This window comes from Nelumbo lutea, chromosome 2, assembly GCF_056320005.1.
Source record: "Nelumbo lutea isolate HS-2025 chromosome 2, American lotus-T2T, whole genome shotgun sequence".
Taxonomy (NCBI): Eukaryota; Viridiplantae; Streptophyta; class Magnoliopsida; order Proteales; family Nelumbonaceae; genus Nelumbo; species Nelumbo lutea.
In genome coordinates, this window is record NC_142685.1 from 109,739,053 (window position 1) to 109,764,661 (window position 25,609).

Consider the following 25,609-nt stretch of genomic DNA (forward strand, 5'->3'; position numbering starts at 1 on the left):
TCATGGGAAACGACCAAACTGGGCCGAGTCTTTGAAAGCCAAGTCAATAGTCTTCTTGGTAATGGAATTACTAACATAATGTATTTCACTTTTATCCTGCCAGCATAAAGCATGGCCATTGGCCAGGCTGGTGCAATCACTACAAGGATCCGATGAATTCCAGAATCAGATCGACCATTCGAGCGTCATAATTGGGCCCCTCCATCTGGAAGTGGCTCACTCCTTCAATCAGATGAGTTTTCACACGTCCTGATGCAGATTTGAGCTTGTTCTCAAATTGTTTCACGCTTGTAAATCCATCCCTGGTGCCCATGACAAATAGTTTTGGTTTTGGGGACTGTAAGATGGCTTTATGATGCCGCCCAAAGAGGATGGATGCAGTGAGACCAAAAGGGTATCCCAGACTGACATAACCAACGACTTGTTCTACTAGATCAACGGCAGAGCCTGATATGGGTGCACCTGTGCAAACAAAGCAAGATGAGGTAATCCGCAACTCATTAATTGATTTCAGTAACAAAGCTTTTTTCTTTGAAGAATACCACATTCATTGTACGTTAGCTGAACAAAGGTGTCCTTTCATGCATCCTTGTATCAAAAGTGAATACACCCGCTTATCTATCTATTCATGTTATAACCCATATCCATTCGGCCGGCCATTCGCAGGTAATCACGTAACATAACAAATAACAGGGAAATGTTTAAGCAAAATCTATGTAATAATGTGCCCAATATTCGTGCACCTTGGATGAGTTTAACCAACCACCTAAGAAGCTGTAGACGCATGGCCAAGCCAAAATAATTCCTGCTTGCACAGTGACCAAGGCATGGCTACTCTAACATGCAAAAATGAGAAAATCCCGACCTGTCGCACCTTATGTATAATCTATAATGGGTATGAAACCTACATGTTGCCAACTCCATCCTGAATCCATGTGTAAACCCATCCTTGTCCAAGCGTACGGGTTGGTCAAGTCTTTTGGAATACAGCCCTTTGTACATCATGGATCTCATCTCGTTCACCGTGTGGGGGCCAGTGTTTGCTTAGAGACCAGGTCCCACGTCATGCACAAAGTTCTACAATTACATTGCATAAATGCATAGGAATGATTCCCCCACCCTATGATGAAAAGGTCAAAAGATAATATTTAACTAAATCATTACAAAAATATGAGAAGGGGAAGGCCCTCCAGATCTGACACTGTAGATGCCTAAATGCAAATGAAGGGCTCTATCTTCCTAATCACCATGTCCAATTTTCCACTGGCTGAGCCTTGTGATCAAATAAAGCGCAAAGGAACTAGGTTTCATGGGTTCGCCCACCCCCAACCTAAGAAAAAGGATATTTCAGGGATGACCAATCCCCCTCCCAAGCATTAATTGGAGGTACAGTTCCAAATTATGTTCATGTTTTCAAATCTAATACCTAAATTTATAGTCAAATGGTTGTATACAAAGCACAACCATCTGCTTCAAGTTTCATTTACCTTCTAATGATGTTCTTGCAAAATACGCAGATTGGTGACAATTGTTTTTCTGCAGTAATATGTATGGATGATGCTGCTAATACCAACTATTCACCAAGTAGGGGATCCTTTGGATTTGCAACATGTTTGGTTCTCCAGTCCTGATCAGCATTGTACCCCACCTTGAATGGGTAATTTTCCCAACTAATATTACCTATTTGGAGTTCTAGGTTTAATATAAACCTTGTCCATAAAGTGCTTGTTTTGAACATGTGGCATGTTCTTTTGAGCCAAGATTTGTTCTACTATATGTTGAAAAGATGAATGGGATATCTTTTGCTCCAAACTAACCTCATGGAAGACTCCAGGGTTGTTTAGGCTTCACTAAACAACCTGCTAGTGTGTGATGGGATGATGAAACTTCCATATGTTACTAGCCGTTTTGGAAGCAGTTCTTCTTGATAAGGATCAGAGCTGGGTAGACATTTGCATTGATTCAGACTCTCAGTGGGTGATCAGTGGCCTTTTGCGGGAGGATTCAGCTATTTTCTGGACCTGTTTATATATTGTGGATAATATTTTGAATTCTTGTAATCTTTTGAACCATGTACTTTTTGTTCATATTCTCAGGATAGTTGGACTTAAAGAAGTGGTGGCATACACCACCTGACTGACTGAATTTGTATATTTCTGACTCTTTGGTTGTCAGTTAATGCTAGTGAGTTTTATCTATCAAAAAAATGTTAAAAGACTCAAATACCCTTGTAGCATATTTAGAGCATAAGGGCCTTTATTCTTGGTAACACAAATTTGGATACCCAGTCCATCCCACCCAAGATAGCTGGGACCAACATTGGGTAATGGCCTTTTATTAGGACCAAAATACACCTAAGACTGGAACTGGCATGATGGATCCAACAAAATAAACTAGTTCAACAATCTGACTTAAAAGAAATTTGATGTTTTTGCTAGAAACATGAACTTGATTCTCCACTGATCTGTCTGGACTCTAAGAGTTAAAATGATACCTTAAGACTACTTTGCTGCAATAACAGATCAAGATTATGTGAAATAATAAACCTACTTGATTGCAAAACTAGAAACATAGGCCTTGTAGGAATTGCAATCACAGTTTCACAAGACATCCAAGTTATTCACAGTTAGGATATTATACTCCCGAATGTTTAATACAGATTGGATATAGATCCCTCATGGATTCATGCAAACAATTGAACTAATAAAACCTCTTGCTCTCTCTCTCTCTCTCTCCCTCACACACATTAAACCAAGTTACACAAAATATCTCGAGAATGTAGAACTGAAACTACATAAAAATAGTCATTTAAATGCATAATTGGGCGTCTGATCCACCACTTCAACACAAAGGAAGAGGATTTGACATTTCTCTTAAATACTCACTAGGATATCAACCTCATTACCAACCACCTGTTTATTGAAAAAAAAAAGTTTCCTAAAAATATAGTGGGAATGATCTAGGACAGGAGGGAAAAGATTCCTACAATCTTCACATGGTGAGAAGAAGAGCAAAATTAAGGATCTGATTTATGAGAGAAAGACATTCAGATCTAAATAGAGAAAAGAAAGAGAAGAGGTTCTGCACCCTTAGAGATAGAGAGAGAAAAGAGAAAGAAGGGATTGGGTCTCCCGTCTCCCTTGTAGAATTCAATTTGAACTCAGAAATTGACCAAATACACCTCCCAATTGCTTTATGACCATCACAAAGCCATGGATAACTCAAAAAGACACTTAAAGGACTTTAGGCTCCTAAAATGACTCTAAAAATGATCTACTAATCGGGCAATAAAGGGGGTGCCCTCCAACATGAATGTTTTTGTTTTTCTTTCTTCTAAAAAATGTCACATCAGTAAAAAGTAACAATGCTTTCTTGGATGTTATTTTCTCAAAAAAAAAAAAAAAAAGTGAAAACATTGTCATTTTGAAAAAAAAAATCTCTCTTTCTAAAACTGACAAAAAAGATGCTTTCAAAAACAAAAACATGTTTTCACTTCCATAAGCTGGTGTGGTTTACCATTTCTTGTGTGGCATATGGACCAAAATATCTAATCTCTTATACTGCTTCAAAGCCCCTAGGGTCATGCCAAGCCACATACAAATGGACTTGGGTTCAAATTAAGTAAAGATAAAAAGATAAATATAAAAAATGTGAATTGACACCCATTTTATTTGAATCTCTACCTGAAGATCTTGAATACTGTATGCTTTATAAAAAGTAATATCAAACCATCAGAGGAAACCATGCTTTTTTTTTTTATTTAAACCAGAAAATCATGAACACATTTCTGGTTTCACCTATGGAGAAAGACAAATACTACACAACCAAGACAGTGGTTTTTTTTTTTTAGTTTCAAGAAAAACAAATGTTTTGATTTTCAAATCATTGTGGAACTCCAAGATAGACTCTAGAAATGGAAAGATGCAAGTCCTGTAACACCCACACCCCATTACTAAAATGGACATAACTCCCTAAAAACATGTTGGATTTGCAAGATCTTGGTCTTGTTTGATAGAAAACTAAATTATCTAACTAATGACACCAAAATTATGCAAAGAGGACAAACTTTGGCTCTTAAAAACAAGCTGGAAGAAAACTGACATGATTGCATTTTCTGCTTTTGAAAACTCTAGTAACTCTCTTAAAAGTGTCTTTAAACTAATTTGACCCTTAAGATGATTAACCCTATTTGCAAAATACTAACAGGCTAGAAAGTCAAAATTTTTGAACCCCAAATTGTACTGATAAAAACTACAAAATTGCCGCTTGATAAGGAAATAGAAGAAAACTTATTTCTCTCCATGGATTCTTTTCCTGTACCAAGTCTGCATCAGGGAATTTATGAAGACTGTTATCTTGATATATGCATATATTGGTTCAACACAATCACTTTTTTCATTATTATAAGAACCTATAACATTATTTACAACAACTGATAACATTTTAGCTTTTAATATATGTTAGCAAATGAATCTAAAGAAGCATATGGATTAGATAATACATTGCAATCATGATGTTAATCAATTGACAGGTTCAAACTCCAAAGAATAATGAGTATCTGATGCATATCTTCTTTTGGCTGGATTAATAAAGTTAAGACATTTAACAATGATTTCAATCTAAACTTAGTGGACCTTCTAATAAAACCCAATCACAAGCTTGACAAAAAAATTCACTGCCCCCTAAATAAAAATAATGATAACAAGAAAAGTCTACTACCCAATGCTAGTTCTGGTATCTGGGGTCTTGGGAAAGGTGGACTGGGTAGGGACCTAACCTCCAGTATCTTTTGCTACGTGAAGGTATTTTGGGGTTGATCTGGACCATTCATCAGATAGGTGATCCACTGGATTGGCCACTTGCCCAATCCCATAGTCCATCCATATCATCTATCTGCCCCACCTTGTATTAGCCATTCAAAATTTTAAATTTACAATATAAAACTTAATTGTAAAAATGGGTCTATTTTACACATGTTGCAAGGTATTTATTCCAAAATTTTTCCATGAGTATCCATAAGGAGTAGGTGTAGTAATTAGTTCATTTAGGGGTTATTCAGTATTGTGGTCTTGATAAAGTGCAGTGCATTTGAATCCACTGGGCCTATTGTGGTGTGGTTGAAACAACATGATTTGAACCACTCCACACTCCATAGCGTGTTCTGTACTGTGGTGTGGATGGGTGTGAATGCATTGTCAACAAAATTGTCAATAAAATATCTTGGTCATTTATTGCAGTACATTATAATGATCAAGTCTACTTTGGTGTGGACCAATCCACAAGATTTCGGTGTGACATTTTGTGTTTCAAAAACATCCACAGTAATGCACCACGCCCCTAAAAGAACGCCTAATGGGTGTGGCACGTTTCAGAACCAAGCAATCCATGGAATATCCTTGATATTGAACACCCCCCCTAGTGAGCTTCCTTGAATGGCCAAAGAATCTTAAGAACATTAATTTGGAACTCAAAAGGGTCTCAGAGTTCCTTTCCTCACTATCATCTGTTTATGAAACAGATTCAGCCTACAACACTTTTCCATACGTGTAAAATAAGCCCACCTTTATAGGTAAGTTTGATATTGAAACTTGAACAGTGTACCACCAATATAAGGTGGGCCATATGGTTGATTAAAAACTTCCGCTCCTTTCAGATATAAGGGAATGCCCATTTGCTTATTTATTTTTAAATTAAATTATTGAAAACATATTGTCGCAATAAAATCCCTGTTTGGTCTTAATTTCCTCTTACATCTTTACTTTCCTTTTAATCCCTCTGAACCCCTCTTGACTCTCTCTAATAAATCAGTCTATAAATTAGATGGATCAGGCCAGGTTTAAGGGCCAACTTACGGCCAACCCTAAAATTGAACTTGGTCTGAAAACCCAAATTTGACAATCCAAACCTAATCTAAATTCTATTCAACCCCATGCATTGTATGGATTTAATTGCTAGTGTTGAAAGAATTTTAAACTACATAATAACATGGGTGATGGCTTTGCTATCCACGGAGAAATGAGGATCCACTCCTTAAAACAGGGGGAAGTGAACTCATGGCCGATAGCCTCTAAGTTTGAACATGCTGCAAATCCAATGGGTCCCCTATTTGATGTATGGTTTGGATCAGCCACAAAGATCCCTCTACGTGGCAAAAATAGGAGGGGCCATGTGGAAAAGCTCTCCACTAGCAACGATCAGGGAACCTTTTACAGAGTTGGGATCTGTTGCACTTCTTTTCAGTCTGTGACAAGTGTCCAATTAAACAATGCAGCAGATCCGAACTCAGACAATACATGAGTAGAATGAAATTGAAAGGAAAGAGGTCTCCTTGCTTATCCAAAGCCATTTAGAAGAGCTGGAAATCAATGGCCATACCCGTTTCACTACATCAAAATTATTTCAACAAAGTAGTATACAAGTGTAATCCATGCCAGAAATGGTAGAAACTAATTAGATTCACTTAGCACAACAAGCCCTGATCAAACACAAACAATTCCCTAACATGAAACAAATAATTTCTGTTAAAAAATACCCATTTCATATAACTCAAGAGCCATCCATCAAAACCAATCCAACATGTAACAATGCAACATAAACACAGAGAGAAAGAGAATAGTCCTTTGAGAGTCATACCTGCAGAAGAACCGACCAACAAAATTCTGTCAGTGGACAAGTTCTCAGTGACCCACTTGCAGACAGCAACAACATCACGGATTTCAGAAAAACCGGTGAGAGAAGCTCTTCCGCTTGATTTGCCGGCCCCTCTCATGTCGAAGGTCACAGCTCTGTAGCCTCTCTCAGCTAACCCACTTGCGATTCCCTTCAATAGGCCTTGACAACCACCCAAAACAGAGTAGGGATGGACGAGAACAACCACCAGGCTGTCCTTCACCTCATCGCTAGGTTTGAACACTCGGGTGTGGAGCTTAATTCCATCGCTGGTTTCAACCTTGCAGGATTCCACCTGACAGCTCCCCGCCATTGAGGTATAAGGAAGCTATGGAGCAAGGGAAAGAGGATCAGAGAAAGGGGAAGGCAAAAAGGGAGGGAACGAGAGGCATTTGGATGCAGACATTATTTTCTGGACACAAGACATATTTATGTCTTCTTGTCAATGTTTAATAGGTGTTTGAACGAAGTAGTTGTATTTCTACCCAAAAGAAAGTAGTTGCATCGGAAGCTTCCTTAAATTTGCTTTGCCATGGCCACATTCATCTAGCCGCACAACAGGAATATCAGCTATTTAAAGTACAGGAGATGTTACCCATGTGCAGCCGGATGAATGCAGTCAGCAAGTTTTGTGGTCAGCAGATCCAAACTGGTTTGAAGGGTATTCTAGTCTGGATCTGCTGGAAACAAGATACACAAGTTTTGTCGGGATTGAAACCTAAAGCTCAAGCCCTTTGATGAAGTCTCTGAACATTTTTTTATTCTCTAACATGTCCTCTCACACAAAAACCTATGGTTTTAAAAACCGAATCGGTCAGGGTCCAGTTATTGGGTCCAACGATCTGAACGTTTGAACCGAATGCTCAGCCCATTCTAACAAAAAAAAATTTCAAAAAAAAAAGGTCAAAACCGTTTGAATGATTAATCACCCAGTTCAGTGATTTATTGACCAAAAATCAACAGTTTTGGGGGGAAATTTGGTTTTTGGGGAAAATGGAACTGGTCACGGTTCCCAATTTTCTGGTCCAACCGTCCGATCCGATCCAGTTTTGAAAACCATGCAAAAACCCAATAGACTTAAAATGTAAACAAACATAGGCCCACTTATATGTTGAAATTTAATTAATTATAATGGAGACAATGAAGAATAAACACTAAATCACTTAATCAAACAGGCCTTGATACCATCTTAAAAAATAGTTCAACCTAAAAGTTTAAGCTATTAGGTGAGGTCCCATACTACGTTTATAGTCTTCTAACTTCTGCAGTGTTAATTACCTGCTTGTTGCTTCTGAGGATTCTTTTTGAACCCATTGAGTCTTTTGCATTTGAGCAAGCTAATCCGACAATGATTAGATTTTCTGCATTTGAGTTAGCTAATCTAAGTTCGATTACATCAGGCAAAGGGGTACTGCTGTGGTTGAGATGAGCTGAATTATTCTTGATATGGGATTCTGGTGGGTGATTGATCAGAGAAGATCCCTTGTGTTCTTTATTAAGCTAATTTGTGAAAGCTTAGAAGAGAAGTTCATTGTAGACTATTTGGTTAGCTTGGAATTTGATATTTGAGCTTGTTTCTCTTTCAATCTCCGATTTATCAAGAGAATTGTAGAAACCTTCAATCTTTGCAAGATCTGTTGAAGTGGCATTTTCTTTTAACTGGTCCAAGGGTTAATGCCAGTAGTGAGTAGGTACAGTCTGGTACACATAAAAGGGGATGGAGCCCTCACATTCAATTAACCCCACATGGATGCATAATTGATTAGATGCCTTCTCAATGAAAAACCATCTTTTGAATTTGACATTTTCCTTTAACTTTTTGCTGTGTTATCTGTCAGAGAAAAAAAACCAATTCTGGACCTACCTAACAGCTTAATCCTTTAAGTTGAATAGCTCTTTGAGATGGTACCAAGAGTCTGTTTGACCAATTGGTCAATACCATAAGGTATGGACGAATTTAGATTTAATCATCACACTGTACTCACAGTCCCTTGCAGCTGTCCAATGGGAATATCTCCCCATGATTAAAAAAAAAAATAAGTATGGAGATATTTCTAATGCACAATTGCAAATTGCTGTGAAGATGGTTTTGTGAAGATTAAATCCAAATTCAACATGAATGGGTCTGTATTTGTCCATACTTCAAGACAATTGGGCTTTCGCATATGCAAGGAGAAGTGTTGGAGATTAAAAACCTTTTCAGTGGCCTCACCTAACAGCTCAAACTTTTAGGTTGAAGGTTCCTTGAGATAATCTCTCACCATTAAAAGAAGTAACATCTCAAATGCATAGATATTCAGTTTTTGTAACCACTTCCTATGGTTAGTTTCTATCACATGAGATCTCCGAGGTGAATGTTTATGTAATAGTAGGTTCCTCGGTCTCTGCTTATATTGTTGCCTCACTACCTCCTGTCAAGGTTTAAAGTATCAACACATATCAGCCTGTATCAGCTGATATGTATCGTGCCGGTGGCTTTTTGATATGTCCCTACAAGGATTGTATCAGATTAGCCACTGATTCAGAGGGTAACTGGACCTTAAACTGGCCCCTCTGAACCGATTTCAAAAAAAAAGTAAAATATATATAAAAAAAGAAAAAAAAACCACCAACACAGGCCGATAGGCACCCTACCGGCCCATGGCAATATTTAGAACCTTGCCTCCTGTTTCCTCTTAAGACACTGAGTAAATGGAGTGTTTCAACAAATTCAAACTATAACTAGAAGCATTCTGTGTTTTGCTATCATTTCATACCAAAAACTCTTATAACTAGTTCACGAACTGTTATGTGTAAAAGAAATCTATTAGCAAGGCAAAACCCTTTGCACAGAAACTGTTGATGGGAAATTATACACAAACATGAAATTTTGGTAGGTGGAGGCAATGCTGAAGAAAATTAACAGGGATGAATAATACTGCCTAATTAAACTGCTTAATGTATTATTTGGGTACTCAGAATCATTTAAACCTTTCCGGGGAAAAATAAGAAAGATCCATTGTAATAGAATATGAAGGATATAAAAGGTGAAATGGAATTAATTTTAATCCATTCAAATGTGTGGAAAGAACAAACCATTTTCCACCTTTTTCTCATGCAGCACTTTGTTTGTGGTGCAAATTTGAACCAAGTGCAAATTTTGCATCTCTTTGTTTGTGACCATGATACGCAGTCATATATATTGCAAAATTTTCAAAATTTTTCTCATTTGCACTCATTAGTGGAGTAGATTTTGTATCCCAAAAAAAACTAGTGTAAATTTTAGACCACCTTTGTTCTACCTTCCAATTTCACTCATATAAAGTGAGGATTATATCATTTTACCTCCCATTTCACAATTTACACCTAAATAAAGAATGGACCACATAATTTTACTATTTGCATTCCCAACGCAAATGAAATTTGCTTTGTAAAAACAAATGGAGCCCGAACAACCATCATGCATACCGTAAAAATCTTGGGTGCATCTTTATCTATTCTCCGCCAATTTTTTGTCAATCTCCCCCTATAGGGGTGCAAATGGATTGGCGATCCGAGATTTTGTCAATCTCCCCTTTTTTATGGGTGCAAATGGATTGGTCATCCGAGATCCGATCTTATTTGGTCGAATTTAGATTATCGCTGGTTGTATTTTTGGATTGGATCAGTTCGGATTTTATGATCCCATCAAAAATTGGATTGGATTTGGATCCCTCATCCAATCCGATGTGTTTATAAATATATTATTTATATTGTATTTTTATAAATTTGTTATATTATCTATTTTTTTTATAAAAAACATGTATATATATATGATGAAAATAATTAAAAAATATTTATATTTTTATTTAAATTGGTATATTTTATTTTTTTAATAATTTATTAACTTTTAAAGAAAACAAATCAGATCAAATCAAATTAAAAAATCTGACAGAATTCAAATTAAGATTGAATCCTATCTGATCGGATTGGATCTTCGAATTGGATCGGATCTTACATGAATATTTAATTTTGGAGTAAAGAGCAGCTGTACGGTTATAGAGAGTGTTCAAATTGTACATCCTGTTGCCATACAGACAGGTAGTAACAATCACACAACTATCTACACTAGCAACTATTTGACATTTTAGTACCAAATGATGGATGGCTCAATTTGTACAATATTCACTATGTATATGTTTTACATGGTTTCCATTTAATAATTATAACGTTTGTATTTGATTTGTTTTTAAAACCAAGAAAAGTTGATTGATAAATGTTTTTGTGAGACTTATTGACAACTAAATACCATTACTCACCATTAGGCACCACATCAGCGGAACAGTAAATGAACACTTAACCGTTGGGGAAAATGTTAAAATGAAGCTCCCTAATAATTGGCGACTTGACGCACATGTAAATCAATATCAAAATTTATCAATAACAATGCATATGAATCGACAAGATGAGACAAATGCTAATTTGACAATGACATAACATCGTTTATCAAATAAATGAAAATCATACCAAACAGCACCTATATTATTGCTGAACCATGCAAATTACCCTACCAATTGAATCAAGGGGTGCAAGTCGGACCCCATTTAAAAATCTCATACAATATTGGTCCGGGGTAATCCCACTAGTTTATAGCATTATTCAGCTCGATGTGTTTGTCAATAAAACGTATGTTGTGTTTGATACAATTGATGTTTCTATCTCAAAACGTTTTGGGTTAACCAAAACAAATTATCATTTCTATTTGAAATGTGAAATTGTTGTTTCAACCATAAATGTTAAATGAGCAATCTAGAACAATGCATTTTTCTAGTTGAAGTGACACTCATATGTGATATAACAATATAGGGATGTAAACAGATCGGATCGGATTCGAATCAGGGTATATTTGAACCTGATCTAACGTTGTTCATGTCGGATCCGATCGAATCGGATCTAATAAGACTCGATTTGAATCCGAATCATATTGATAAGTCAGATCTTTGGATCTGATCCGATCTAACTTGTTTTTCTTTAAAAATTAATAAATTATTAAAAAAATAAATATATTAATATAAATAAAAAACAAAAATACAAGTATTTTTTAATTATTTTCATCATAAATAATATAAAAAATTATAAAAATATATTTATAAATAAATAAATAACATATATATTATATATATTTATATTTATAAATATATAATATATATCAAATTGAATCTTCTCGAATCAAATAAGGGTAATCCGAATCTGATCCGATGGTCCAAACATGGGTGATCCGAGTTCAACCAAATAGAATGGGATCTCGGATTCCATTTACACGTCATGGGTCGGGCTCGGGCCAGGATTTCACTTGTCACTAATGAAAATATACTAGGCCCGAGCCCGAGCCCGGCTCGACCAACGAGCCTATAACTTGGGCCTGAGCCCGGCCCTATTAAAAAGCCCGAAACCCGAGCCTGAAGCCCGACCTAACTGAAAAAAAAAAATTCCCTATTCAAATTAGAATTAAAAATTCATATAGTATTTTTTTTTTATTTAAATGAACAATGGGCCTACAAGATGGTATTTTTTCCTTTCTTTTATATTTTAAAACACAATTTTGCATTCTTAAATCAAAAAATTTATTCAAATGGACATAATCACATAACTAATTTTAAGTTTAATATTAGGTCGGGCCGAGTTATTTTGACAAAACCCAAATCCGGCTCGAATTTATTGCGAACCGAACTTTTTGGCCTGAATTTAAGCCCACGAACCTATAAACATGTTCAAGTCCGTCCGGGATTGAGTCGGGCCGGGCCGGCCTGTCAATGAACAGGTCTACCCATAACAACACCTCTCATCAATTTGTATTGATCAATGGAACATGCTTATATTATCCGGTAGAAACAGCAATAGTACTAAATACATTTTTCTCAGAGAGGTGTAACTCCTGTGGACCTTTTTGTCAATGCATCGGGAAAAGGGACAAAATACCAGGGTTATTTTGGTCAGTAAAAGGATCTGGCGTTTTTTTGTCCTTTTGTCTCTAATATGTTGCTACTCAGAGTTTTAGCAACAAATCTGAATCAAGTAAAATCAGTGGGTCAAGTATTGGAAATAATGTATGTAGTACCCGACAGGTTAGAAAAGAAAAATTCTCGGACCACTTTTGACTTACAATAATCTTAGGATTTAAGGAAAAATACAACAAATAAAACCATGCCTTCTCTTCTTTATGTCTTTCTCATCTTTGCCTCTCTCTCTCTCTCTCTCCAGCTTCTTCTCGTTAACAAGACAAATGAATGATGATAAATGAAGCAGCATTTGATAGTTTTACTACTTTCTTCTCCTTCCAAACCACGGTTGAATCGGTTCTTAAAACAAAATTGTTTACTTGGTCAAAGACCTGGTGATCTCGTTCTACAACATGAACGTTTTTGTTTTTATTTATTTATGGAAACGTGAACTTGAAACTAGATTCAAGAACATGTTTTTTGTTTCAGTTTTGAAAACAGAAAATACACCCACAACCAAGAACATGTCTTTATGTTTTTGCTTTAAGAAACAATCTGTTTTCAAACAAGATAGTTTTGATTTGTTTTTGGAACGGGCAACAAGAAAAAAAAATTCATGTTGTAGAGTGCCCCCTAAACATTTTGACCCAATTGGTAGGTAAGGGATCAAGCTTTAATTCTCTTTTTGTCCCTTTTTCTAATTTTGAATAATTCTCATTTATCAAACTTATTTCTATTTAATATGATGAATATATAATGTCATAAATGTGTCCATAATTTTTACAAAAATTTAATATTTTTCTGTAAATTTATCTATTTTCATATTTTAGGATTTATGACATCATGGATTTACCTATTTAACCTAGACAATTGAACTGCCAACTCACTACTCAGATGGAAAAATTATTTATTTTCCTTATCAGCTTTTTAAACACTTGTGCAAACACAAAAATAATATAAAATTTTCTTTGAATTGTTTTTATTTCCATTCGAAGGGGGTAAGTAGCTAATTTATGGGCTGTAATGGTAACACTCTTTTAATAAAGATCATTGATAAAGGTCTAAAATTAATTACCTATCAAAACAGTGATAAGATGAAACTTCTAAAGTTGAAGGCTGTTAGAAATGTTACAGGCTTGAAAAATCTCTTGATGATTTTGACACGATTTTGATAGATAGATAGCATAACTGAATGTGGAATAAAATGTTGGAACCTGTAATGAGGCTCTATCCGGTCATCATCGTCTCTTTCTCCTTGAAGAGAACCTGCACTTGGGGAGGCATCTGAACCCCCATCACACAAAGATTGACATCATCTTCAAATGTGAAGCCAAAAAGAAAATGGTCAATTAGTTATGGTACCTCAGTCCCTATCTATTCTTACAAATAGATGTGCATGAGTTATTCGAGCTTGGTCTGAAAAACTCAATTCTATTTAATTTAAATCAAGCTTTGAATCGAGTTCGAGTCTAATATGTAGGCTCGTTTGCTAATCAAGTAGAGCTTAAGATTAATGAAGCCTAATCAAACTTATATTATATATAATATAAACCCCAAACTTTATTCGATGTGGAGGGGCGACCACCTTAAATTTTATTAACCATTTTCAAAAGAAAAATTTGTAATAACGGGGGAGGACTTAGCCCACCTTACCCCAAAACCCAAGCATACATAGCTCTCACTCACTATCTTAGGCCCACCCAAAGAAAAACAAAGAAAAAAAAAATCTAACAAAACCTAATTAATTCTAAGGATAGACAAACCCAAATTATCTTTGTGAATAAAACGAGCCAAATCTCTAGGAATTTGAGAATTACCATTAATCACTTTAAGCATGCATCTTTCATCAATTCCTTTGTTAGCTAGGAGATCAGAACAGCAATTTCCCTCTCATAAGATGTGGGTCCTCTTAATATTCATTCTTTGCACTAAGTTCTTAATCCTGCACATGATGTAAACATAATTCAAGGATAATCTGATCTACCCATTAATAATAAATATTTTTATATGCATAATATATATATATATATATATATATTTTACATGTATAATTTTTTATTTCTTATATAAAGCTTGGCTCACTATCGAGGGCGAGTGATAAATAGTCTCTGTAGTTATACACATATACTGAATAAATTATGTGAAACTAACCTGTTTATCATTGGTTGGAACCAAAATTTTACTATTTACATAGATTCTTATATAGAAACAAGGTTAAAAGTGTAAAAAAATTGCACATTTAGAATTTCATTCAATCCAAACTCTTTTTTTATTACTTTTTCGGTTTTGGAAAATTGTTAGTGGTAGTGGATATGTCACATTATCTATTACCATTTAAAACAAGCAAAATCACCTAATTCTTAGTATTTAGAGTATTGATGACCATGATAAAGTAATACATACCATATTATATACACATCGATATTGATGTTGCGCAATCTGTAAGCTCCCTCGTGTCTGATGACTCAGACCTAATTTGCATATTTCCTAGTCAGGGCTGAGCTGAAAGGTGGCCAAGCTGTTATGCATTGCAAGAGGAAGAGAATTAATTTACCCAGGGAGCACATTCCGATGCTCAAGTCAGTAAGTGTTTGAGAGTTCTTTGAGAAATTGAGAGAGCTTTAGAGTGTGTGATTATACATACATTTTCAGGTAGAAATGAATACCTTTTATAGGCATCAATGGTCAAGGTCCTCTTGTAACGGGCCTGAGCTTATCGCAAAAATGTTTTTGCTTTGTTGGGCGCGTTAATGTGTCGGTTGCGAGATCCACGCGTGGGTTACGATTTGCTCAAGTAACTCTAAGGCATGCGATGCGGTAAGCTGTTCTAACTGTCGAGATATCAACGCTCTGAGATCTTAGCTTGGTAGCATATTGTCGAAAATGGTTTGCAAGCTCTTCCTCACAGGTCACCTTGAACTCTTACAACTCGATCGGTTCCTAGGACAGGTCGTTGTAATCTTATAGGGTCTACTAGTTCAGCCTTGTCGAGATGGTCGGCCTGGGCGAGATGTTCCAAGCTAACTTGCTGAGCTTATTTGCTTTCTCAGTGTCGAATTATTATCCAAAGGCCATGTGTCGCTATATGATTAGGATGACCAAATTATCCCACATCGGATACATTACGATATTTTAATTTTTGAGCTTTATGGAAAAAGATTTCCTAATTGGGCCAAGGATTTCTCTATACAGTTTGTCAAATGGAAGGATGATGTGGCTAGACTAATCCATCATCCAATAGAGACCTTGACCTTTTGCTCAATAAGAAATTTAAGAGTTTTTTTCGTTTCAGTTTTAGAAACAAAAAACACATTAATAACCAAGAACATGTTTTTCTGTTTTGTTTAAGAGATGATAAGATACATACAATAATTTACTCTACTGATATACAAAATAAAGAATAACAGAATCAAGCCATTGCTTTTGGTTGGGAGTAATAAAAATATTCCCCAGTACAAACCAAATATCATCGGGAGCGTGGAATGTGGGAATAACTATCTTGAGTCCTTGACCAACGTTACACAGTAAAAATCTTCAGCAAAAAATAGTTATATAATTATGTGTGTAACTGTGTACGTATGTACAATTTATCTTTAGGTGGCAATTAGGATTGCAAATGGGCCACTTTTAAATGGCCGAATAATTATAAGACTGATTTGAATATTCAATTGGGTCAAAAAATATGATGCATTTACTGATCTGTTAGAATCTGATCCACACAATTGAGAATTTACGGATAGCACTATTTGATTAAAACCGAAAAACCAAATTGAAAATTTCGGTTTTGGTTTTTTCGGTTCAGTTTTTGATAATTTGATTTTCGGTTTCGATTTTTAAAATTAGAATTTTGGTTAATCAAATTAAGCAAACTTTTTATTATTATTATATAACATATATAATATGTAATATATAATATATAATATATTTATATATTAATATATAATATACTAAAATTTGATTTCATAATATATATTTTATAAATATATAATAGAGTATATATTATTAAAATTTGGTTTTAACTGAAATGACTGAAAACTGAACAGAGAAATTCTGTTTTTCTAAATTTCGGTTTCAGTTTTTATTTTTCTTAGTTCGATTTTTAAAATTTTGGTTTACTCAGTTCGATTTTTAACTGAATGAACCGAATGCTCACCCCTATTGGCACCTATGATAAGTGCTAAACCTCAAGTCTAGCCTGGGCAAGCCCATGTTAAGCCCAAGACCAAAACATTTTGGTCCTGATGTAACCCGGGTCTGAACTAGACCTGGACACAAAACCTATGCTCAATCTCGGAAATTTCGAAGCTACATAAAAACACAGAAATTTGTAAAAAAATAGAAAAAAACACAGGAAATTGCAAATAATAGAAGTAAATACAGAAAAATAAAACAGAAAAGTGCAAATAAATACAGAAACAAAAACAGAAAAATAAAACAAAACAGTGCAAATAAATACAGAAAAATAAAACAAAAAAGTGCAAATAAATAGAGAAAATTGAAAACAAATACAAACAAAATACAGAAAAAATTAAGCAAAACTTTCAGCAGAAAATCTGCATATGAAAATTAAGCAAAACTTTCAGCAATTTTACCATATTGAGTTTGTAGAAAATTGCTTGCAGAAAATACAAAAACCATATGTTTGCAGAAAAAAAAAAAAAGAGAGAGAGAGATTTAGAAAAATTAATAAACAATGAATTGAAAAAACCATTAATTTCACATCATCTGATCATCATCATCATTCACATAGCAAATAAACAAGGAATTGAAAAAAAAAATTAATAAAGCAAAATTAATTAAGCCAATGTGAGTATGTGAATTTCTGTAAATAATTAAGCAAAGAATTTAGAAAAAAAAAATAATTAAGCAAGTTAATTAAACAAAGAATTAAGCAAAAAATTCAAAAAAGTAATCATTTTATCCCTTCAGGTCCTTCATGGTTTCACTGCCGGTAATGGTGGTGTGACAGGGGGTTCGCCGCTAGTGGGTTCGTGCTTGGTCGTAGGTGATTGCAGTTGCAACTGTTACTACAGCTAGAAACCCCGTCCGCCACTGCAAAATCGTCAGGCGCCATACCTGTTACTACCGCAACTGTTACTGTTGGAGACTGGAAGTGTTGCAAAATCAACGTTGGCCACCGTAGATGAAACTCACCACCATCGCCGGTCACCGTGAATCGTCGTCGGTAAATGTGAATCACCGTCGGTCGATTGGGTGTGAGGGCTGAGAGGAGGGAAGGGTTAGAATGGAAGTGGATTCTAACCCTAAGCATTCATAAGATTTTGGATCGGGGATATGGGAGTCATTTTATTTTTTTATTTTTTTATTTTATTTAAATCAGAAAAAATAAAAATGATAACCTGCAAATCGCTGCCTGGGTCGAATGGTTTAGCAATTCGACCACCCGGGTCAGCGGTTTTCTGACTTTTTCAACGGGTTTTAATGACTTACTGGTTTACAGTATAACGGGACCCAGGGCTGACCGGTTACCGGTTATTCGGGTCCGTTTTTTGAAAACCATGCGTATACCCTTTCTAATTCTTCAAAATTTCAAAATATTGGAGTTGCAGCAAGCCAATCCAAATTGAGTTCTAAGCTGGAGGAATCAAGGTAGTGTCTTCACAGACTCTTATTACAAATGGAAGTTGTATCAGGTTGGTTTTGAACCTGTATTGACCTGTAAGTCAACATATGGCATCAAACAATGACTCACAACTAGAGGTAGTTAGTTACCATTACTCTCAATTCTCTCATCTCTCACTTTTGAGAAAACAATTTTGACTTGAAAAATCAGCTTAAATGAATGATACTTGTATGCTTTTTCTCACTACTTCGCTAGTCATGGTGGAAGGAACACAAAGGGGCAAATTTGGGTTTCTAAAAAACTTTTAACGGGATGTGATTTCACATGTTAACAGATTGTTAAGAGAGGGGAGGTCTTTGTCTAACGACATCACCTAACAAAGGAGTGTTAGTCCAATTTGGAAAACAAGGGAAGGTTTGAGTATTTATGAGAAAAATTAAGGAAGGTTTAAGTCTTCTACTCAATAAATAAAAATAAAACCATTCCAATTGAAAGATCAACCCCAAAATGAATTAGAAATAATCTAAGATTCAACTATATCCAAATTTATCAACCAGTATCATAAACTTGTCAATTAATCATGTGAAATCTATTAAAATTCACATGTAAATTTTGATTAATTTAACTCTTCTAGTGCCATATCTTTCCGGCATCATAGTTTTTTTATCATATAACATAAAAATTGACTTTAAAATAAAATCTACTAGAACAATACATATTACATTATTAAATGCACATTAATTTAATATAAATTTATGCTAATGTTGGATACCCATTCGGATCTTAGGGCTGGGTCCAATATGTAATCCTATTGCCACCTTAATCGGATTAATTACGTGATGACCGCTTCAATGGGTTCAGCCCGGTGAAGTGTTTGTTCAGAATAATAACACATGTTTTCAATACAGCCGAACCATCAAAATCATTTCCCTATGCCTGTTAATGGGTTGGGTCTGGATCGGTTTTTGGTAGAATCAGTGTCAAACCAATTATTTATTGGGATTAGACCTGTTCATAAGCCGGATTTTGCTTTTATACCAACAGAATATATTCAAGCCTGAGCCCGAGCCTAATCCTCATATAAAACCCAAAGTTCAGTCAGGTTGGTCTTAGGTTTGAACTGGCTTTTTTGAGAAAGCCCGAGCCTGACCCAAAAAAGGTTGGGCCAAGTGTTTTGGGCCCAATCCCAAGCCTGCTGGCCTAAATATCTGCCAAGCCTGACTAAGATAAAGCCAGGCTGAGCCTTCAGGCTACCTGACCCATGAACAAGTCTAATTAAGACAAAAGAACTGACTCAGAACTGCCCCGATAAATAGTTGAGTCCTATCGGATCTTATTTGATAGACCTGATTATTCTGAGAATTATATTTTTATTTAAATAATAACTTAGAATATAAATTTTGATCATATAATCTTAATAAAAAATGATAGTAAAATACTAAATTGGTTATTTGTTTATACGTTAATAAATTAAACATTTTTAATTAATGTTAAAATTTACCATTTCAGTCTTCAAACATGAAATATAATAAAATAAAACAATATATCTATTTAATAAAATAATCGGTTCAGACAGTAAAGTAAAACCACCACCCCGATTTTCCTAAAACTCACAAAGCAGTGTCAAAGCATTGTCAATCGAGCAGTTGAACCATTGATTCATTCAATTTTGATTACTAAGGGTTGCAGTCACACTAAAATATATTGAAGCTTCCAAAAGGCCCTAACTTGATACATTATTTTTGCCAAAAAAAAAAATTTGCCTTGAATTTTTATCTTTATTATCTATGAAAAATAAAATATAAACATAAATTAGATTTAACATAAACCATATATTAAAATGATGTTTGGCAAGTCTTTTAGCGTGATCTTTGGAGCTTGGGAAAACTTGGAAGACCAAAAATTGGTTTTTTTCAATTTGATAATCAAAAGCTACTAGAAAACATATAAATTCACATGCGCACCCCAAAGAGGGTTTCCAACAAACGCCCCATAGCATAGAATTCACAATGCACAGAGATGTGCACATGGTTTTCAAAAATTCACAATGCACACTGAGATGTGCACATGGTTTTCAAAATCGGAATGGACCAGAAAAACTAGAAACCAATCAGGTGACTGGTTTCCTTTTACCCTGCCAAAAACCATTGTTTTGGTCAACAGATCGCTGATCCAAGCGGTCAAACCATTCATACCATCCGAACTGTCCAATGGTTTTGACCTTTTTTTTATTTTTTTGTCAGAATAGACCATCCATTCCATTTGAACGATCGGACCATTCATTGTCCAATTTGATTTTAAGAACCTTGGATGTGCATATGGAACATTTATGGGGCACAGATGTGAATTAAAAATAGGGACCGTATCTGCTCTTTACACAGGAAGTCTCACACCGACCTCATACCCACATCGTACCATGCATTGGCAACATCTCCCATTGTACTTATATTCACGGAAAATGCTCCTAATGCATGATGAGATATACATGTGAGGTCGGAGTGAGGCACTATGAGAAACACGAAATTTTAGGAAGCTAGTATTTTCCTAGCCCCTGTATGCATTTTTAAAAACCTGATATAACCAAACCGTTTATCAAAATGGTCCTTTTATCTTTAAATACAAAGAAAAGAACACAAAATCTCAATACGTCTAGGCCATCTGCCCATCTACAACGCTAGAACATCGTTTTATAAATACTAGCCAAATGATAATACAAGTCTTATAATGAACTGACCCAACCAACCCAGAAGATTGAACCATTGATCCGAGGAGGCAAAAACAGTTCAACCTTCGGGTCCGTTTTTAAAAATGCTGATAATAACAGCTTAACAAAGGCGATCTTACCTATTAATCTATCATCATTCATCAAGAATAATGTATTTTAATGATTTTAAGAGATTACACGACCCCATTAAAAAAAGAAAGACAGTAGTATTATTATAACATGAAGCGAAAAAAGCAACAAAAATAAAATTTGTTACAAAATAAAATCTTAAATCGCGACATAATTTACAGAAATTGCCATCACCTCCTCGCACGTTTCCTCGCTTGCCTGGAGCCCACAGCTTCCGTTTCCGCAGATTCCCTCACCCGCTTCGACGGCGCAGGAGGGGGCAGAGGAGGCGTTCCCATGGCCCGCTTCGGCGGGCGCCCGACACTCCTTTTCGCTGGACTGCTCTGCTCTGCAGTTTGTTTCCCGCCGGAACCTTGTCGGAGAACCTGATCCTTCCACTGGTCGTTGCTCCCCTTTCCTATCTACGCTTGTCGTAGTAGAAGTTTTGGCAGAGATTGAACTGCGTTTACGGCAGGCAATCATGGGAGCAGCAGGCTTTGGTTTAAGAAGCACTGAATCCGGCGGTTCGATTTTGGATGGTACCGGAAAAACATGAAGAGGTGGTGGAGGTGGGTCCTCTGCGAGCTGATCTAATTTCCGATGTCTTTTAGCCATCTCCTTTCTGACGACGTCTCGAAGTGCAATTGCGGCAGAGGACTCGGACGAGTTCTTGGGGAAGAATACAATCGCATTGCTAAAGAGGAGAAGAAGATCGCGGAAGAACTTGCGGCTGCAACCAGAATATCCTCCTTCTTCCAACCTCGATCTCACTGTTTCAAGATCAAGATGTTGCCGGACCAAGCTTCTGTACCTGGCCGTATCCTGCAAATCGGGAAAAAAATCATCAGCAGCTAGTTGCAATGTGGTTTTCCGGCCAATTACGCGGTTTTCCGGCACAATCTGTAAATTATTTGTCTTTTTTGCGTGAACCTCATTCAGACATTATCATAATAACTATTGCCCAGGCGGGAAAGAAAAATCAAACGTGAAGTGGAAGGTCTTCTGCAACTAAAACGCACGGGATGCGTAGTACGCATAGCAAACTTTACACATAAGCTAGGTTATGAGGTAAATAAACCTGGCTATGGCTTATGGGTGATTTTACGTTTTTGACTCGTTATCAGTTGGAGAGCATTCTACTTCGAAAGACGGTCTGGAGAATTTAAAAAAAAAAAAAAGATCAAGGAGGGGGTACTGCCGGGTCCCACCAAATGAAGCCTCTTTCCTTGTAAACCGTTCTTTTTGAAATTATTAGCCACGTTGTCATGAATGAGAACCGTTTGTGGTGATTTATGGCCCCATCAAGAAACACCACGGAGACCGGCAGACCGCTTTCCTTGTTCCTATTATTCTCCGATAGGGACCGTACAAAACGAATGTCTTGATCAGACGGCAGTGATCCAGTGCCACTACTTCTGGCCCCACAACCCAGCTGCCGCATGAATGGTTTCTGACCTTACAGCTTGCAAAAGAGAACCTGATGCAAAAACTACAACGTCGTAGAGCATGCCACTATCATGAGCAACGAGACCAAATAAAAATGAATATTTGGCTCTCCACCGTTGGATGGCCTTCTTTCGAAAATCATCCAACGGTTGCGCGGGCCCCGCATGGTAGATCGGTTGACAAACGCAAAAGCCAAGAGCCGGGCCACGGTACGGCGGCAACTCTTGCGTGGGACATGCATCATGGATTCCAGACCGTCCATCGTTCATCATAATAATTGATGGCTTTAGTCGAACTGTTTAGATCCAACCTTGAGTGGGCCCCGCAGGAGCCAAAATTGCATATTAGGAAGACGGCACTGTGTTACTCAACCATAAAGGATTCGATATTATTTTCATTTTTCTTTAATTAAAAAAAAAAATCGACGATGTTTTCGACGTGGGAATACCTGACTATCGAGCCGGCGCTCAAACATGGAGCCATGTTTGTGAGACCGGATAATTTCGAGAATAGCCACCAACGGCTGAGATTTAACAGAAATCCGTTTGATGGCGGGAGAAATCTCTTCAGTCCCCGGCTCTTCGCCGCTGCTACTGCCCGAAATCGTCTTCTTCCTGTTATTCTTCCTCGACAAACTCGCCGAACTCTGCACGTCGCTGCTTTCCTTCATTCCTTCCTCCCCACCACCTTTCGACTCGGCAACCGATTCCCATAACTCGGGCGAGTCACCGTCCACCGTGGCCTTAACCGCTCCCAACGACTTCCCGATTGGCGGGGCGGCCGCAGACTCTTTCGCTACCGTATCCGAACTCCCGTTGTAAGACCCCTCCCCGACGGGTTTCGACTCGCCTGAAACCGGATCCGTTCCTCCGGTAACCGTTTCCACCGGTTCCCGTTTCTCCTCCGTCTCACCGACGCCGTTATCGCGAATCTCAGCTTTCGGATCCGTTGAATTGGACTCGTTGAACGACTGATTTTCGCGGTCCGATTCTTCGCCGGAAACACGTGCTCCGGCGGCGTTCTCCGGTGAAGATTTTTCCGGCTGCTCATCTACCTCCCCTTTCTCCTCCTTAGCTCTATCTTGTTCCGAATCTTTCTCCAGATCTGATTTCGCTACGCTCTCTTTCTCTATCAAGCTCCGCTCGCGCTCTTCTTTCAACCTTCTCACTTTCAATTGCAGAGACCTGTAAAAATAAAACCGAAAGAAAACTTTCAGATCTTAACGAAAGCTATAGATCCCTTCCCTTGACGTCCAACCGAAAACAGAAAGATAAAAGGCCACTTTTAAATTCAGATCTTCGGCAATATAACGTAAACGAAATAAATAAATAAAAGCACCGAAAAACAAACGGAGATTTACACGATCGAAACATCGTATCGTTGAACCTCACGTCTAAGCTCAGCGACTCTGAGTTTTCTCAACTCTTCGAGCCACGGAATCTCACCCTTCTTATCGTCGGGTTCGGACCCGTCTTCTCCGTCGTCGGTTTTATCGTCTTTTGCCATGAATCGGCGTTTAAGGTCATGATATTTCTGTTTACAGTTCTGAGCGGTTAAGGGGTGAAGAGTGGAGCTTCTTGTCTGTATTTCCATGGCGACAGAGTCCCATCTGTTGGTCCCATGCCGGTTAACGGCACATGCTAGCAATAGCTCTTCCCAAGTACCCCATGTATCCGTCTGTTTATCGTCGTTTTTCGCCATGGTTTCTCATCTCTTAGCTTCAATCTCTCTGTAATTTCTCCATCGTTTTCCCTTCCTTTTTTTCAAAACTAGGGTTTTTCTTTTTCGTTTTCGTTCTTTCTTCCTTTTATTTCCCTTGGATGGATTTTCGTGTTTTTTTTTCTTTTGTTTCCGTCTTTTTTTCCCTCACTTTTTCACACAAACATACTCTCTCCCCCTCTCTCTCTTCTCGACTCGGCTTCTTCTATACACGCAAGACACGCAACTCGCTCTGAGACCTCTTGGCGTTACAAAAATACAAAATTATAGAAATACCCTAGGTAATTGCTTAAAATTGCAGCGCCTAATTGGAATTTTAATTTTTCAGTAGCGTCTATTTTATAATTTAAGTTTTACTAAAACTTCCCCTATAATTGGCAACCATTTACTAAATCGAACTTCTATCAAGAATCTTTTATACTGCTGTCTAAGAATGGTAATGTGACCATTTACAAAGAATGGAAAATATTCAAGTGCATGGTGTATGGTATTTAATTTCAAAAGTACCCGTATATTGAATGATGTTGCTTGATCTAAAGTGTTTTGAACTGAACTTGTAGTCAGATGATTCTATTAATTGGACAAAGTAGAGATGGAAGGGTGAAGTCAACCAACAAGATTTGAAACTAAGAACAGAGTCAAAATGATGAATAAGAGAAAACATATGGGTACTAGAAAGTCAGTGAAAATAATGAGTGATCAGGTGGAGCAATTGAGAGAGCAGTGCTAGTCCGAGCAAAATAACAGTATGGGTACTAGAAAGTCAAAAATCCCTTACCTTGAGCGGAGGTTACTTATTTATAGTTGAAGATTTGTGTCCTGTTTGGATGATGATTCCAAAGTTGTCAGGATGAGGTTATTCGTTGAGGTCTTTGAGGTAAGACCTAATCCCCAATGAAGTTGTCCTCTTGATCCATACGAAATTCTCCTTTCTTGGTCACGCTTATCCATCTAATGTGGTGCCGACATGACCGAAGAGATAAGATGGCCACGGACGTGACATGTGGTACCCAGGCTAGCTCAACCATAACCCAAACACTATAATATTTTATATTAAACTTTTAAATCCAGTCAATATTTAATTTTCAAATCTACCTTACAATGTTTGGTTTCAACAAAATGACGAATAAGAGAAAACATTGCATCCCATTTGTAACATGTCTTCCTTCTTCATATGAAGAACAAAATTGATCAAATAGAGTTATTAACTATGTTTTCTTAGGGGCAGGAATGATATTTTAATTTATATATTTTTGTAGATTAAATTGATCCTAATAACATTAAGGTCAAAACCATCATTTTTCACTTCAATTTAATCTAAGGTTCATTAGGGGTGGATTCGAGCCGAGCCGAGCCAAATACTTGGCTATTCGAGCATGACTCGGTTCATAGCTCACAAGT

At 36.8% G+C, this 25,609-nt stretch overlaps 2 protein-coding genes across 2 annotated transcripts; both read right to left on the reverse strand.

Moving 5' to 3' along the window:
• Positions 1–30: 30 nt before the first annotated feature.
• LOC148872709 (uncharacterized) lies at positions 31–7,360 on the reverse strand. The gene is made up of 2 exons (XM_088969578.1): positions 6,634–7,360; positions 31–462 (listed from the first exon to the last, which is right to left on the reverse strand). The coding sequence occupies exons 1-2, from the start codon at positions 6,980–6,982 to the stop codon at positions 140–142; spliced, it is 672 nt and encodes a 223-aa protein (XP_088825704.1). The 5' UTR covers positions 6,983–7,360; the 3' UTR covers positions 31–139.
• Positions 7,361–21,050: 13,690 nt separating this feature from the next.
• LOC148872710 (uncharacterized) lies at positions 21,051–24,432 on the reverse strand. The gene is made up of 3 exons (XM_088967936.1): positions 23,850–24,432; positions 22,938–23,673; positions 21,051–21,865 (listed from the first exon to the last, which is right to left on the reverse strand). Exons 1-3 carry the CDS (start codon positions 24,188–24,190, stop codon positions 21,203–21,205), a joined length of 1,740 nt encoding a protein of 579 aa, XP_088824062.1. The 5' UTR covers positions 24,191–24,432; the 3' UTR covers positions 21,051–21,202.
• Between the last annotated feature and the right edge of the window lie 1,177 nt (positions 24,433–25,609).